We start from the raw sequence: 15,696 nt of genomic DNA, 5'->3' as shown, positions 1-15,696 counted from the left end.
CTCCCCTCTAGCTATCGCCCCATTGCTCTCACGAGTAGTGTATGTAAGGTTTTGGAGCGTATGGTGAATTGCCGTTTAGCTTGGTGGCTGGAGTCCTGCAGTCTTTTAACACCTGCCCAATGCGGTTTCCGAAAGCATCGTTCTGCAGTTGACCATCTTGTTTCTCTCTCCACTTACATCATGAACAATTTTCTCCAGAAACGCCAAACAGTAGCAGTATTTTTTGATCTGGAGAGAGAATATGATACCTGTTGGAGGATAGGCATCCTCCGCACACTGTTCTCTTGGTGCTTTCGAGGTCGGCTGCCCCTTTTTCTTCGCGAATGTATGGCAGAGCGCACATTTCGAGTGCGGGTGAACACTACTCTCTCCCGTACTTTCTCCCAAGAAAACGGGGTACCCCAGTGCTCCGTGCTAAGTGTTGTACTGTTTGCCATAAATCCAATTATGGATTGTCTCCTTCCTGATGTCTCGGGCTCCCTCTTTGTGGACGATTTTGCAATCTACTACAGCTCTCAACGGACCAGCCTTCTTGAACAACGTCTTCAAGGATGTCTCGATCACCTCTACTCGTGGAGCATCGAAACCGGCTTCCGTTTCTCACCCAGTAAGACCGTTTGTGTTAATTTTTGGCGACGTAAGGAGTTTCTTCCGCCCTCCTTACATCTAGGTCCTGTCAACCTTCCGTTTTCAGACGTCGCTAAATTCTTGGGTCTTATGTTTGACAGAAAACTGTGCTGGTCCTCCCATGTTTCCTATCTTTCGGCTCGTTGTCTGCGATCCCTCAACACCCTCCGTGTCCTGAATGGTACCTCCTGGGGAGCGGACCGAATGGTCCTTCTCCGCCTCTATTGCACCTTAGTGCGCTCGAAATTGGACTATGGAAGCATAGTTTACTCCGCTGCTCGGCCGTCTATTCTTCGTCGTCTCGACTCTATCCACTACCGTGGATTACGTTTAGTGTCTGGAGCTTTTTACACCAGCCCTGTGGAAAGCCTTTATGCTGAGACTGCTGAACCTCCACTGTCCAATCGGTGAGCAGTCCTTCTGAGTCGTTATGCTAGCCATCTGTCTTCCCTGCCTGCTGATCCAGCCCATGACATTTTTTTCGACGCCTCCTTTGATGTAGGGTATGCAGGCCGCCCCTCCTCCCTACTACCACCGGGAGTCCGCTTCCGTCAACTTCTCCATTCTCTTTCCTTTCGCTTTCCTAAAACCTTCTTGACAACTTGGGGTACAACACCGCCTTGGCTCCGTCCCCGGATCTGCCTGCTCCGTGACCTTTGTCAATTTCCCAAGGATGGTACCCCTTCACTTGTTTATCGTCGGGCATTTGCTGCTCTATGTGCACAAATGAAGGAAGCCACATTTATTTACACTGATGGCTCGAAAACATCGTTAGGTGTAGGGAGTGCTTATATTGTTGGCGACACCCCAAATCAATTTCAGCTTCCCGACCAGTGTTCGGTTTATACTGCGGAGCTTTATGCTGTTCTCCAGGCTGTCCACTATATCCGCCGCCAACAGCAGATACAGTATGTTATCTGTTCAGATTCTCTCAGCTCTCTCCTCAGTCTCCAAGCTCTTTACCCTGTCCACCCTCTGGTCCACCGGATTCAGGACTGTCTGCGCTTGCTCCACCTGGGGGGCGTCTCGGTGGCGTTCCTCTGGCTCCCAGGACACGTTGGTATCTGTGGAAATGAGGCGGCCGATATAGCGGCCAAGGCTGCAGTCTCCCTTCTTCGGCCAGCTATTCAATCGATTCCCTTCACCGATCTACGGAGCGTTTTATGTCATCGAGTTGTTCTTTTATGGCACGCCCATTGGTTGAGACTTCCCCATAATAAATTGCGGGACGTGAAAGCTCTTCCTTGTGCTTGGACCTCTTCCTCCCGAACGCGTCGTCGGGAGGAGGTAATTTTAACTAGACTTCGGATAGGGCACTGTCTTTTTAGCCATGGACATCTTTTAAGCGGTGATCCTCCCCCACTCTGTCCCCGCTGCTCTCAGCTGTGGACGGTCAGACACCTTTTAATTGAGTGCCTCTATTTTAATCCGTTACGCTCCCGTCTACAGCTATCGCCTGATATACCGTCGATTTTAGCAGATGACACGCGCTCGGCCGATCGCGTTCTCGAGTTTATTAGTGCCAGTGAAATGACGTCAGTCATTTGAAGCTTTTTTTGGGAACAACCAACCCCTTTCTGTAGTGGATTTTTAAGCCTTCCTTCTGCTTTTAGTTTCTCCAATTTTTTGAGTTTCGTTCCCATTTCTGCTGGTTTCCATTTTCGATTTTTACTGTTTCCTAAGTCACGGACCGGGCACTAATGACCATAGCAGTTTTGTGCCCTAAAACCAAAACAAACAAAAAAGAAAAAAAAAAAAAAAAGAACATGGGTGTAGGCTGACTGACCTGTGTAAGGGAGATGGGGACTTGTTACCCTCACAGCGCTCTTCACCTATCAGGTGTTTGAGGTTTCCTCGTGCTCGCTGCCTCCTACTACACTTGTAGTGTCTGCACTGTAGATACCATGCTGAGTTTCTTCATATAAAGTGCAAGTAGTTATTTTCTGTCCTACTTCGCCCCCATGAACCGTGGACCTTGCCGTTGGTGGGGAGGCTTGCACGCCTCAGCAATACAGATAGCCGTACCGTAGGTGCAACCACAACGGAGGGGTATCTGTTGAGAGGCCAGACAAACGTGTGGTTCCTGAAGAGGGGCAGCAGCCTTTTCAGTAGCTGCAAGGGGAACAGTCTGGATGATTGGCTGATCTGGCATTGTAACAATAACCAAAACGGCCTTGCTGTGCTGGTACTGCGAACGGCTGAAAGCAAGGGGAAACTTCAGCCGTAATTTTTCCCAAGGGCATGCGGCTTTACTGTATGATTAAATGATGATGACGTCCTCTTGGGTAAAATATTCCGGAGGTAAAATAGTCCCCCATTCGGATCTCCGGGCGGGGACTACTCAAGAGGATGTCGTTATCAGGAGAAAGAAAACTGGCGTTCTACGGATCGGAGCGTGGAATGTCAGATCCCTTAATCGGGCAGGTAGGTTAGAAAATTTGAAAAGGGAAATGGATAGGTTAAAGTTAGATATAGTGGAATTAGTGAAGTTCGGTGGCAGGAGGAACAAGACTTCTGGTCAGGTGACTACAGGGTTATAAACACAAAGTCAAATAGGGGTTATGCAGGAGTAGGTTTAATAATGAATAGGAAAATAGGAATGCGGGTAAGCTACTACAAACAGCTTAGTGAACACATTATTGTGGCCAAGATAGATACGAAGCCCACACCTACTACAGTAGTACAAGTTTATATGCCAACTAGCTCTGCAGATGACGAAGAAATTGAAGAAATGTATGATGAAATAAAAGAAATTATTCAGATAGTGAAGGGAGATGAAAATTTAATAGTCATGGGTGACTGGAATTCGAGTGTAGGAAAAGGGAGAGAAGGAAATGTAGTAGTTGAATATGGATTGGGGCTAAGAAATGAAAGAGGAAGCCGCCTGGTAGAATTTTGCACAGAGCACAACTTAATCATAGCTAACACTTGGTTTAAGAATCATGATAGAAGGTTGTATACATGGAAGAACCCTGGAGATACTAAAAGGTATCAGATAGATTATATAATGGTAAGACAGAGATTTAGGAACCAGGTTTTAAATTGTAAGACATTTCCAGGGGCAGATGCGGACTCTGACCACCATCTATTGGTTATGACCTGTAGATTAAAACTTAAGAAACTGCAAAAAGGTGGGAATTTAAGGAGATGGGACATGGATAAACTGAAAGAACCAGAGGTTGTACAGAGTTTCAGGGAGAGCATAAGGGAACAATGGACAGGAATGGGGGAAAAAAATACAGTAGAAGAAGAATGGGTAACTCTGAGGGATGAAGTAGTGAAGGCAGCAGAGGATCAAGTAGGTAAAAAGACGAGGGCTAGTAGAAATCCTTGGGTAACAGAAGAAATGTTGATTTTAATTGATGAAAGGAGAAAATATAAAAATGCAGTAAATGAAGCAGGCAAAAAGGAATACAAACGTCTCAAAAATGAGATCGACAGGAAGTGCAAAATGGCTAAGCAGGCATGGCTAGGGGACAAATTGTAAGGATGTAGAGGCTTATCTCACTAGGGGTAAGATAGATACAGCCAACAGGAAAATTAAAGAGACCTTTGGAGAAAAGAGAGCCACTTGTATGAATATCAAGAGCTCAGATGGAAACCCAGTTCTAAGCAAAGAGGGGAAAGCAGAAAGGTGGAAGGAGTATATAGAGGGTCTATACAAGGGCGATGTACTTGAGGACAATATTATGGAAATGGAAGAGGATGTAGATGAAGATGAAATGGGAGATACGATACTGTGTGAAGAGTTTGACAGAGCACTGAAAGACCTGAGCCGAAACAAGGCCCCGGGAGTAGACAACATTCCATTAGAACTACTGACGGCCTTGGGAGAGCCAGTCCTGACAAAACTACCATCTGGTGAGCAAGATGTACGAGACAGTCAAAATACCCTCAGACTTCAAGAAGAATATAATAATTCCAATCCCAAAGAAAGCAGGTGTTGACAGATGTGAGAATTACCGAACAATCAGTTTAATAAGCCACAGCTGCAAAATACTAACACGAATTCTTTACAGACGAATGGAAAAACTAGTAGAAGCCGACCTCGGGGAGGATCAGTTTGGATTCTGTAGAAATACTGGAACACGTGAGGCAATACTGACCTTACGACTTATCTTAGAAGAAAGATTAAGGAAAGGCAAACCTACGTTTCTAGCATTTGTAGACTTAGAGAAAGCTTTTGACAATGTTGACTGGAATACTCTCTTTCAAATTCTAACGGTGGCAGGGGTAAAATACAGGGAGCGAAAGGCTATTTACAATTTGTACAGAAACCAGATGGCAGTTATAAGAGTCGAGGGGCACGAAAGGGAAGCAGTGGTTGGGAAGGGAGTAAGACAGGGTTGTAGCCTCTCCCCGATGTTATTCAATCTGTATATTGAGCAAGCAGTAAAGGAAACAAAAGAAAAATTCGGAGTAGGTATTAAAATCCATGTAGAAGAAATAAAAACTTTGAGGTTCGCCGATGACATTGTAATTCTGTCAGACACAGCAATGGACTTGGAAGAGCAGTTGAACGGAATGGATGGTGTCTTGAAGGGAGGATATAAGATGAACATCAACAAAGGCAAAACGAGGATAATGGAATGTAGTCTAATTAAGTCGGGTGATGCTGAGGGAATTAGATTAGGAAATGAGACACTTAAAGTAGTAAAGGAGTTTTGCTATTTGGGGAGCAAAACAACTGATGATGGTCGAAGTAGAGAGGATATAAAATGTAGACTGGCAATGGCAAGGAAAGCGTTTCTCAAGAAGAGAAATTTGTTAACATCGAGTATAGATTTAAGTGTCAGGAAGTCGTTTCTGAAAGTATTTGTATGGAGTGTAGCCATGTATGGAAGTGAAACACGGACGGTAAATAGTTTGGACAAGAAGAGAATAGAAGCTTTCGAAATGTGGTGCTACAGAAGAATGCTGAAGATTAGATGGGTAAATCACATAACTAATGAGGAGGTACTGAATAGGATTGGGGAGAAGAGGAGTTTGTGGCACAACTTGACCAGAAGAAGGGATCCGTTGGTAGGACATGTTCTGAGGCATCAAGGGATCACCAATTTAGTATTGGAGGGCAGCGTGGAGGGTAAAAATCGTAGGGGGAGACCAAGAGATGAATACACTAAGCAGATTCAGAAGGATGTAGGTTGCAGTAGGTACTGGAAGATGAAGAAGCTTGCTCAGGATAAAATAGCATGGAGAGCTGCATCAAACCAGTCTCAGGACTGAAGACCACAACAACAACAACAACAACAATTTTGATTTAACTCCAAATTCTCTAATGATCTTATCTATTGTTTCTCTGTCTGTTTAACCAAATTCTTTCTTGAAATCAATAAATGATACTATTATTGGTTCTCTGGTTAACATTCAATGGCGAATTATTGTTTTTAAGTTAAAAATTTGTTCTGCACAGGATCTTCTCTTTCGAAAACCACCCTGATATTCTCCCAGTTGTTTGTCTATAGTATCTACCACTCTGTTCAGGACATTTTTTGATAATATTTTGTATGCCACTGGCAGATGTGACACTCCTCTGTAATTATTGACATTTTTTTTTTGTCTCCCTTTTCATGTGTTGGGTGGATTATTGCTGTTTTCCATTCAACTGGAATCTTTTCAGTTTTCCAAATGTTCTCAAGAAGCAGTTGTAGATCCTTTATGATTCTTGGTTCTGACCACTGCAATAATTCTGCTGTAATGGAGTCTTCACCACTTGCTTTATTATTTTTGAGTGTTTTGATGGCTTCATGAATTTCTATCTCTGTTGGTGGGAAATCTTCCTCTGGGTTTTGAGGTGCCACTGGAAATTCTAATTTATCTGCTGGAACTGGACAGTTTAATAGATGTTCAAAAAATGTTGCTAAAATTTCACAATTTCACTTGTTATTTAATACCATTTTGCCATTTTCATCATTGAAACAAATACTTGGCACCTGATATCCTTTAAGTATGTGTTTAAAAGTTTGGTAAAAATTTCTAGTATTATTTTTGGTGAAATTTTCTTCTATTTCAATAAGCTGAGAATTTTCAAAGTTTCTTTTGATTTTCCAGATTATTTTTGATGTTTCTTTTCTTTGTTGACTGAATTGTTCAAGGTCTTACTCTTTTTTCGAACGTCTTCCTTTTCTCCATTTTTGAATTCTGTGTATTAGTGCTTTGTCACACTCCTCAATCCACCATGTCTTCTTTTTATACTTGGTCAATCCTGAAGTTTTCTCTGCTGCTTGAGTTATTTGCATCTGAAGTTCACGCCAATCACCTTCTTTACTTGTCTCAGTTTCTTCTCTAAATTTTTATATGTTTTCTATTGTAATATTAGCTGTAGTGGTGTTGTATCTGATCACTTTCTTGGTCATCTTTTTTTGTTTTAGATGGGAGAAATTTTATTTTAATCTTAGAGATATAATGATCTGAGTCGAATTCCCCATTTCTGACTATTTTACCATTCATAATTTCCGTGATGTACCTTTTAGATATGGCTACATGATCCAGTTGAAATTCTCGTAGGTTTGAATTTGGATGTCTCCAAGTTTTGGCTTTTCTTGGTAGTTTGCAGAAATGTGTGGACATGAGTTTTAACTGGAACATTTTACACATATTGATCAGTCTTTCACCATTTCTGTTTATTTTCCTTCCCAATTCGCACATTGAAGTCACCAAGAAGTATTTTAACAATCTTTTTAGGTATGATAGAAATTTCAGATTCTAAAAGATCCCAGAATTGATTTACTTTCTCCAGATTTCTTCTGTTGTCTGCGTTTATAGGTGCATGACAGTTTGAGTGTGTAACTTTTATTCTTGCACTTTATTGTTAACACAGATATTCTTTCTGAATTCGATCTAAATTCTGTTACACTGTCTAAGGTTTTTCTGTTTACATAAAATTCTGTTCCAAACATCAGCATGTTTTTCATTATTCTCACTGCTGGTTTCCCTTTATAAGTTCTATAATGTTGTGTATCAACTATATTCTCACCTAAGAATCGTGTTCCCTGGACTGCTATAATTTGTATATCGTTCTTCTGCAAAAATAATTCATATTCCTTTTGTTTCCCAGTTATCAGAAGAGAATTTACGTTTAACGTTCCAAAGTAGTACTTCTTCTTGAACTGAATTTTGGAAGGCTTTTCAATATATGCCATCTCTTCTTCATCACAAATGTTGGGACTCCCAGAATCCTAGGTCCCATTGCATTACATGATGTAACAGTGGATTCCTCATCATTTTACCACCTGGGGTAGAGCATCCATTGTGCGAACTTTCCATTTTGTGACTTGAAGCTGTATATTGTAAAGAGTTGGGAATCTGAAGTCATCCCTGAATTCCCAAAGTAAGACCAGGTTGTTAGCCTGGAATATTACTTATTCAACCACCACTAACATGTGGAAGAGACACTGTCGGGGCACCACCACTAACATATGGAACCGTCGTGCCCTCTGTCCACTTTGGCCTTGGACAAGAGGGTGCCTCTTCCACCAGCTCCACCGTACCGAAGTCCATCTTCTCCGCCTATGCTGCCATTGAAGTCTTCACCGTATCCCTGGTAAGGGGCCGTCACTAGGTAGTATCACCCAGGCCAGGTGAACCACGGTTTTTTAATCCCGTAACCATTTACAAAAAAAGTTGCTTATTTCACCAAACTAGGTGCTTGTTACACCAACGTAGGTTCTGATTTCTCTCAAAATAGACACAAATTTTGTTAAAAATAAATGCTGCATTTTCAGATCCCTACAGATATAGATTTGGAGGCATGTAATGAAAATAATCATTTGGGATAGGTTTAAACTGTGTGTTATGTCCGAATTGATGACAGATAACCCAAATTTGTTGCTATGAAACAGTGACTGGGCTACTGTTTCTACTTCATAACTTTACTCAGATGTTTGTACCTTCCACTTCATTGGAAAAATAGGCTCTGGTCCTGGCATGGTACACTGCTCTAATGTTTCACTAAACTAGAATAGAATGCTTCTTGAAATATGCATTAATGCAGATTGTAGTGACAGTAAGCATATAGTATATGGAAAAAAAGTATTTTTCATTTCTTGGCTGGGGTGGAACATGTAGAGTTACAGGAGTTAGCTTAGTTGTACTGTGAAATTGAGTATTAACTCATCTGCAATTGTTAAATCTAGTGTGCATTATTAAAGAGTTATCAGTTATAAGAAGCAAAACTGTTTATCTTATCACTTCCTTACACACACAATTCTTGTTCATTGAAATTTGTGGAATTGTATTTTTTTTTTTTTTTTTTTTTTTCATGTTTGCCGGTGTGTTATTCATATAACATATGATATTCTCTGTTTGTGTATGATCTCTGTTTAGGTTGCATTGGTGCGATGGACTGAGCAAGTGGGACTGGCTCTTGTTCGTAGAGATCTTGTAAGCATGCAGCTAAGAACACCAAGTGGTCACATCTTTTCATACTCTATTTTGCAAATCTTCCCATTCACATCAGAAACCAAACGGATGGGTGTAATAGTTAAGGTAAGAAATTCAAAATGTAGAACAGTTTTGTGTTAAGTGTTGATAAAGCAGTTTGCCTCTATTTATCTTATCAACTATAAAGGCCTTGGAATAGGAATTATCAGCAAATTTGTGCTAATGAATATAACTTAACGACTGTTCAGTATAACACACACACACACCATGGACTTTTTGCTGTTGTAGGGTGGCATGCATACCTCAGCAATAGAGGTAGCTGAACCATTGGTGTAACTGTGTCAAAAGGTGTCTGTGTAAAGAGACCAGACTAATGTATAGTTTCTGAAGGGGCAATGGCATTTCACTAGTTACAGGGCCAACTGTCCAGTTAGTCATTAATGTATCCTTGTAATGTTAGCCTTGCACACAACCGAACAATAATGGATAACTTCTAGAGATAAAATAGTGAAATCATCCCAACAAAAATACATTGAAAAGACAAATCTCAGTGGAAGTCCTTTGATAACACTTGAGATTAAATTTAATCGATGAAAGAGGAACATAGAAATGCAGCAAATGAAGCAGGGAATAAGGAATACAGATGCATAAAAAATGAGATTGACTTCAAAGCAAAGTGGCAAAGCAGAAACAACGCAAAATGGCTAGAAGTGAATAGAAAGCTGTACAGGTAGAAGTATGAGTAGTAATAGTGAAGGTAAATGTTTTGTAAAAGAACATTAAAGTAACTTCTGGAGGAAAGAGAAGCTACTTTATAAATTTCAAGTGTTGAGATAGCAAGTGTGTACTAAGCAAATAAGGGAAGACTGAAAGATGGAAGAAATATACAGGGTGGTCCATTGATAGCGACCGGGCCAAATATCTCATGAAATAAGCATCAAACGAAAAAACTACAAAGAACGAAACTCGTCTAGCTTGAAGGGGCAAACCAGATGGCGCTATGGTTGGCCCGCTAGATGGTGTTGCCATAGGTCAAACGGATATCAACTGCGTTTTTAAAAATAGGAACCCCCATTTTTTTATTACATATTCGTGTAGTGCGTAAAGAAATATGAATGTTTTAGTTGGACCATTTTTTTCGCTTTGTGATGGATGGCGCTGTAATAGTCGCAAATGTACAAGGACGTGGTATCACGTAACATTCTGCCAGTGCGGACGGTATTTGCTTCGTGATACATTACCCATGTTAAAATGAAGCATTTACCAATTGCAGAAAAGGTTGATATCGTGTTGATGTGTGGCTATTGTGATCAAAATGCCCAACGGGCATGTGCTATGTATGCTGCTTGGTATCCTGAATGACCTCATCCAAGTGTCCAGACAGTTCGCTGGATAGTTACGTTATTTAAGGAAACAGGAAGTGTTCAGCCAAGGAAAAATCCGTAATAGCCATGACAAGTGGAATATCAGCGACCTTGGCGGGTTAATGTATGGTGCAGCATTGTGGGAGGAAGGATAATTGGCCCCCATTTTATCGATGGCAATCTAAATGGTGCGATGTATGCTGATATCCTCCATAATGTTCTACCGATGTTACTACAAGATGTTTCGCTGGATGACAGAATGGCAATGTACTTCCATCATGATGGATGTCCGGCACATAGCTCGCGTGCAGTTGAAGCGGTATTGAATAGTATATTTCATGACAGGTGGATTGGCCGTCGAAGCACGTTCACCGGGTCTGACATCCCCGGATTTCTTTCTGTGGGGGAAGTTAAAGGATATTTGCTATCGTGATCCACCGACAACACCTGACAACATGCGTCAGCGCATTGTCAGTGCATGTGTGAACATTACAGAAGGTGAACTACCCTCTGTTGAGAGGAATGTTGTTACACATATTGCCAAGTGCATTGAGGTTGACGGACATTTTGAGCATTTATTGCATTAATGTTGTATTTACAGGTAATCATGCTGTAACAGCATGCATTCTCAGAAATGATAAGTTAACAAAGGTACATGTATCACATTGGAACAACTGAAATAAAAGTTCAAACGTACCTGCACTCTGTATTTTAATTTAAAAAACTTACCTCTTACCAACAGTTTGTCTAAAATTGTGAGCCATATGTTTGTGACTATTACAGCGTCATCTATAAGAAAGCGAAAAAAGTGGTCCAACTAAAACATTCATATTTCTTTACATACTACACGAATATGTAATAAAAAATATGGGTTCCTATTTTTAAAAAAAACGCAGTTGATATCCATTTGACCTATGGCAGCACCATCTAGTGCACCAACCATAGTGCCATCTGGTTTCACCCTTCAAGCTAGACAAGTTTCGTTCTTTGTAGGTTTTTCATTTGACACTTATTTTGTGAGATATTTGGCCCGGTCAAGATCAATGGACCACCCTGTATAGTGGGGCCATATAAAGCAAGGAAAATTGAAGACTTTATTTTAGAAAGGGAAGAGGAAATGGATGAGATAATTGCTTTGAGAATTCGATAGACCACTGAAAGACTTAAGTTGAAACAAGATACTCATTGAGAGAAGTGGCCATTATGAAACTGTTCGAACCCCCCCCCCCCCCCCCCCCAACTTTCTTTTGACTGGCTTCTATGCTGCCTTCTGCAACTTCCTCTCATATGCCAATATCTCCATCTCAGAGTAGAGCTGACACCCTACATCATCAATTATTAATGGGATATATTCACAGTTTTTGCCTACCACAGATTTTTCTGGCATCATAAAAGTTATTTCATAATGTTGTAACATATGTCCTGTCACCCTCTCTGTCCTTCCCATTCCCTCCTAGGCCCACTGTGGAGTTTAACGTGCGACGGGAACTTTCCCAATAAGCCCAGTGAACAGCCTTCTCATGGGAGCTGCTGTTCCTCCATTGTGGATCAGGTGACAAGTGCTTGTCCTTAACAAGGTGATCCATCTCTTGCAGTAGCAGCCTATATTAGGGTTTACAATTGCAGTCCTTGTCTGGTCCCTTCTCAGTGACCTCGGGTGTGTCCTCTACCACTGTTCCTCCGGGGCCACTCATGTCACCTCCAAGGTCCACGCTTTGGCCACAACTTCATCAGGGCGTATTGCAATGTCCAAAACACTCAGTTCATACTGAGGCCCTCTACCACCAAATTTTCTCTATTCTCAGTGAGTTCCAGGGCTCAGAAATAGCTTATGCTCATGGCTTGATGGTCGGCAGTTGCGTGAGCTTCTCTTATGCTCAAAATGGTTCAAATGCCTCTGAGCACTATGGGACTTAACTTCTGTGGTCATCAGTCCCCTAGAACTTAGAACTACTTAAACCTAGCTAACCTAAGGACATCACACACATCCATGCCCGAGGCAGGATTCGAACCTGCGACCGTAGCAGTCCCGCGGTTCCGGACTGCGCGCCTAGAACCACTAGACCACCGCGGCCGGCTCTTATGCTCATGTTGGACATGCTGAACATTGCTCTTTGCCAATGGCTGCAGTGTTTTCACTGCAGAGCCGCTAGTCATCTTTCACACTCTTGAGCATGTCCACTCGTGTACAGGTGACTCTTTCCTCATTTGTAGTGACTCCTTAAGCAGCCTGCAAGCTCGTGACCACTGCATCCCCTGCCACCCTCTGGTAATGAATATCCAGGAGTCTATTTATGCACTCAAAACCCGTGGCTGTTGGGTGGCCTTCATCTGGATCCCAGGACATATCAGGATCCCGGGAAATGAACTTCCTGATGGACTGGCCAAATAGGCTACCAGTAAACCGACCCTAGACATTGGCACATTGGGCACAGATCTCCAATCGGTCTTATGCCGTAAAGTTTTCGGTATGTGGGATACTGAATGGCACACCCTCAGTACACCAATTAAACTATGTGTTGTCAAGGAGACAATGAATTTGTGGCGGTCATCCATGGGAGCCACTCACAGGGTCTCTGTTGTTCTTTGCCAGCTCCATGTCAGCCATACTTGGCTGATGCATGGTCACCTCCTCCATTGCAAGGACACACCTCAGTGTCGCTGTGATTCCCACTTGACTGTGGTCCACATCTTGTTGGACTGGCCAATTTTAGCCACCCTGAGGTGGACTATTAACCTTCCTGCCACATTACCTGTGGTGTTAGGAGACAGTGCCTCAATGGATGACCTAGTTATACATTCTATTTGTGAACAGGTTTTTTGTCACTCAATCTAAGGGTGGGTATCTGGTCCTCTCCCAGGCCTCCATCTTTCTTCAATTTTAACTCTGCCTCACTCTTTCTTTGCTTTTTGTTTGCTTGTTCATCTTTTCCCTATCTGTGTGTCTTGTCTTGGCTTTTAGGTTGAAGATTTTAGTGTGTTGCAGAGTGGCTGGCTCAGCCTTTTCTATTCTTGCGATCAGCCAGCCCAGGCCATCTGCTATATTATTTTAATATCTTTTACCACTTTTTTTTCCTTTTATTGCATGTTTTCCCCTTTTGGCTTTCTTCTTTTGTTTTCTGTTAGTTTTCCGCCTTTTTTACTTTCCCAGACACTTTTGGGGACTGTTTTTAATGTGAGACCTGTTGTAATGAGGAAACATGGGCTGATGACCCTATACTTTGGTCCCTTTCTCTCCAAACCAACCAACCCTCCTATGCCAGTCTGGTTATGGACTGTGTAGAAGAAACCTTCTTGTCCTCCAATACCACAAATTCCTTGTCTGGTTCAGATTCATTGATGATATCTTCCTGAGCTGGATCCTTGGTCGAGACACCCTGTTTTCATTTCTGCACAGCCTCAACAGCTCCCCCATCCACTTCACCTGATCCTCCTCAGCTCAGCATGCCACATTACTGGACATTGACCTCCATGTGTCTGACGGCTCCATCCATAATTATGTCCATATCTAGCCCATTAACCATTAACAGTACCTGGATTTTGACAGCAGTCATCCCTTCTACACCAAAAACTTGGTCCCATATCGTCTGGCCACCTATGGACAGTGTATGTGCTATGATGAGAATTCCCTTGCACAATACGCTGAAGGTCTCGCAAAAACCTTTACAGATGGTCACTATCCTCCAGACCTACAACCTAGACTACAGATGGATTTCCTATGCCATATCCTCACACACCCCTCACTGTCCTGCTTGGCCCCCCATCCCTAACCAACTGCGAAGGAGACACCCCTCCCCCCCCCCCACCCTACACACACACACACACACACACACACACACACACACACACACACACACAAATCACCCATTGTCATGCCTGACTTGAGCAACTGAACCATGTTCTTCACCAAGGCGTTGTCTACCCATCATTGTACGTGGAAATGAAGGACATTGTATCTACAATATTTACCACCCCTCCCGAAGTCATATTGCACTGCCCACCCTATCTACATAAATCATGGTTCTCCGTATCCCACTCCCACTCTAAACCCCTTGCCATAGGGGTCACATCCCTGTGAAAGACCCTGGTGCAAGACCTGCCCAACTCACCCAACCAGCATATACTACGTTAGCCCTATCACACAGTTCACTCTTGCTCTAGACCTGTCACAGGCTTATGCATTCATCAGAGACGGAGCCATCTGTGTAAGCAGTCATGTCACATAGCAGTTCTGCTGCAATTGCTGCACTGCATTTTGTGTGGACATGACCACCAATCAGTTATCCACCAAGGTGAATGGCAACTGCCAAGCTGTAGCCAAAAACACAGATGACCACCCAGTGGCAGAACACATTCCTAGCCACAACAGCTAGAGTTCAGTGGCTGCTTCACAACTTGTGCCATCTGGATCCCCCCCCTCTCCATGCACCAACTCTTCTGAACAGTGTAGATAGGAGTTATTCCCACCAACACATCCTTTGTTCCCATAAACCTCCTGGCCTCAGTCTCCACTTACCTACTGCATCCACATACCAACACTCTCCCCTTCCTCTGTCCTATCAACCTTTCCCAGTTCACTCCCCTACATTGTCGCCATCGTGTGACACCATGAATCAACATTTCTATTATTCCGTGAGTTGTCTCCTTTACTTCTAAATTATTTGCATTCTTCATCTTGTCTGCCTACTTCATATATTCCTTTTCTCATGATTTCTGCAGGGAACCTTCGCATATCTTACATAATAACTTCACTTATTTTCAGCATCCTTCTGTAACACTTCATCTCAGAAGATTCAGTTTTGTTCTCAGTGATTTTTCCCATTGTCCATGATTCACTTCCATAGAATGCTGTAACCCAGATATATATTTTCAGAAATTTATCCTCAAATTATGGAGAATTTGTCTTTACCAGTGATGGTCTGCTTCTTTTGTTACCCTAGCTTCAACTGCCACGTTTTCCTTCCTAGATGGCAGAATTCCTTCACTTGGTGTACTACATGGTCCCTAATTTAGATGCTGAGTTTACTGGTAGTCACATTTCTGCTACCCCTCAATACTTTCATCTTCATTGGGCTTACTCCTAGTCCATATTCTGCGCTCATTAGGCTGCTGATTCCCTTCGAGAGGTCCTGTAAGTTTTCCTCACTTTCAGCAGGATATCAATGTCATCCATAATATCCTTTCACCCTTAATTTTAATCCAACTCCTGAACTCTTTCATTTTTATTGGCATCATTGCTTCTTTGATCTGAAAGATGCACAGTAGGAAAGAAAGAGTGCATCTCTGTCTCACACCTGTTATTATGCGAGAACTTCATTCTTGT

The 15,696-nt window shown here is 42.4% G+C and overlaps 1 protein-coding gene across 2 annotated transcripts in view; it reads left to right on the top strand.

The window, feature by feature from the left end:
- The window catches only part of LOC124803034 (probable phospholipid-transporting ATPase IIB), a 189,156-nt gene that overhangs the window by 103,233 nt on the left and 70,227 nt on the right, over positions 1 to 15,696 (top strand). For both annotated transcript variants that reach the window (XM_047264146.1, XM_047264147.1), the window contains one exon: positions 8,953 to 9,114. In XM_047264146.1, the coding sequence (XP_047120102.1) occupies positions 8,953 to 9,114 (162 nt within the window). The remainder of the gene's footprint in view (positions 1 to 8,952; positions 9,115 to 15,696) is intronic.

Source organism: Schistocerca piceifrons, chromosome 6, assembly GCF_021461385.2.
Source record: "Schistocerca piceifrons isolate TAMUIC-IGC-003096 chromosome 6, iqSchPice1.1, whole genome shotgun sequence".
Classification (NCBI taxonomy): domain Eukaryota; kingdom Metazoa; phylum Arthropoda; class Insecta; order Orthoptera; family Acrididae; genus Schistocerca; species Schistocerca piceifrons.
The sequence above is the reverse complement of the archived record's forward strand: the minus strand, read 5'-3'. Positions and strand labels throughout refer to the sequence as shown.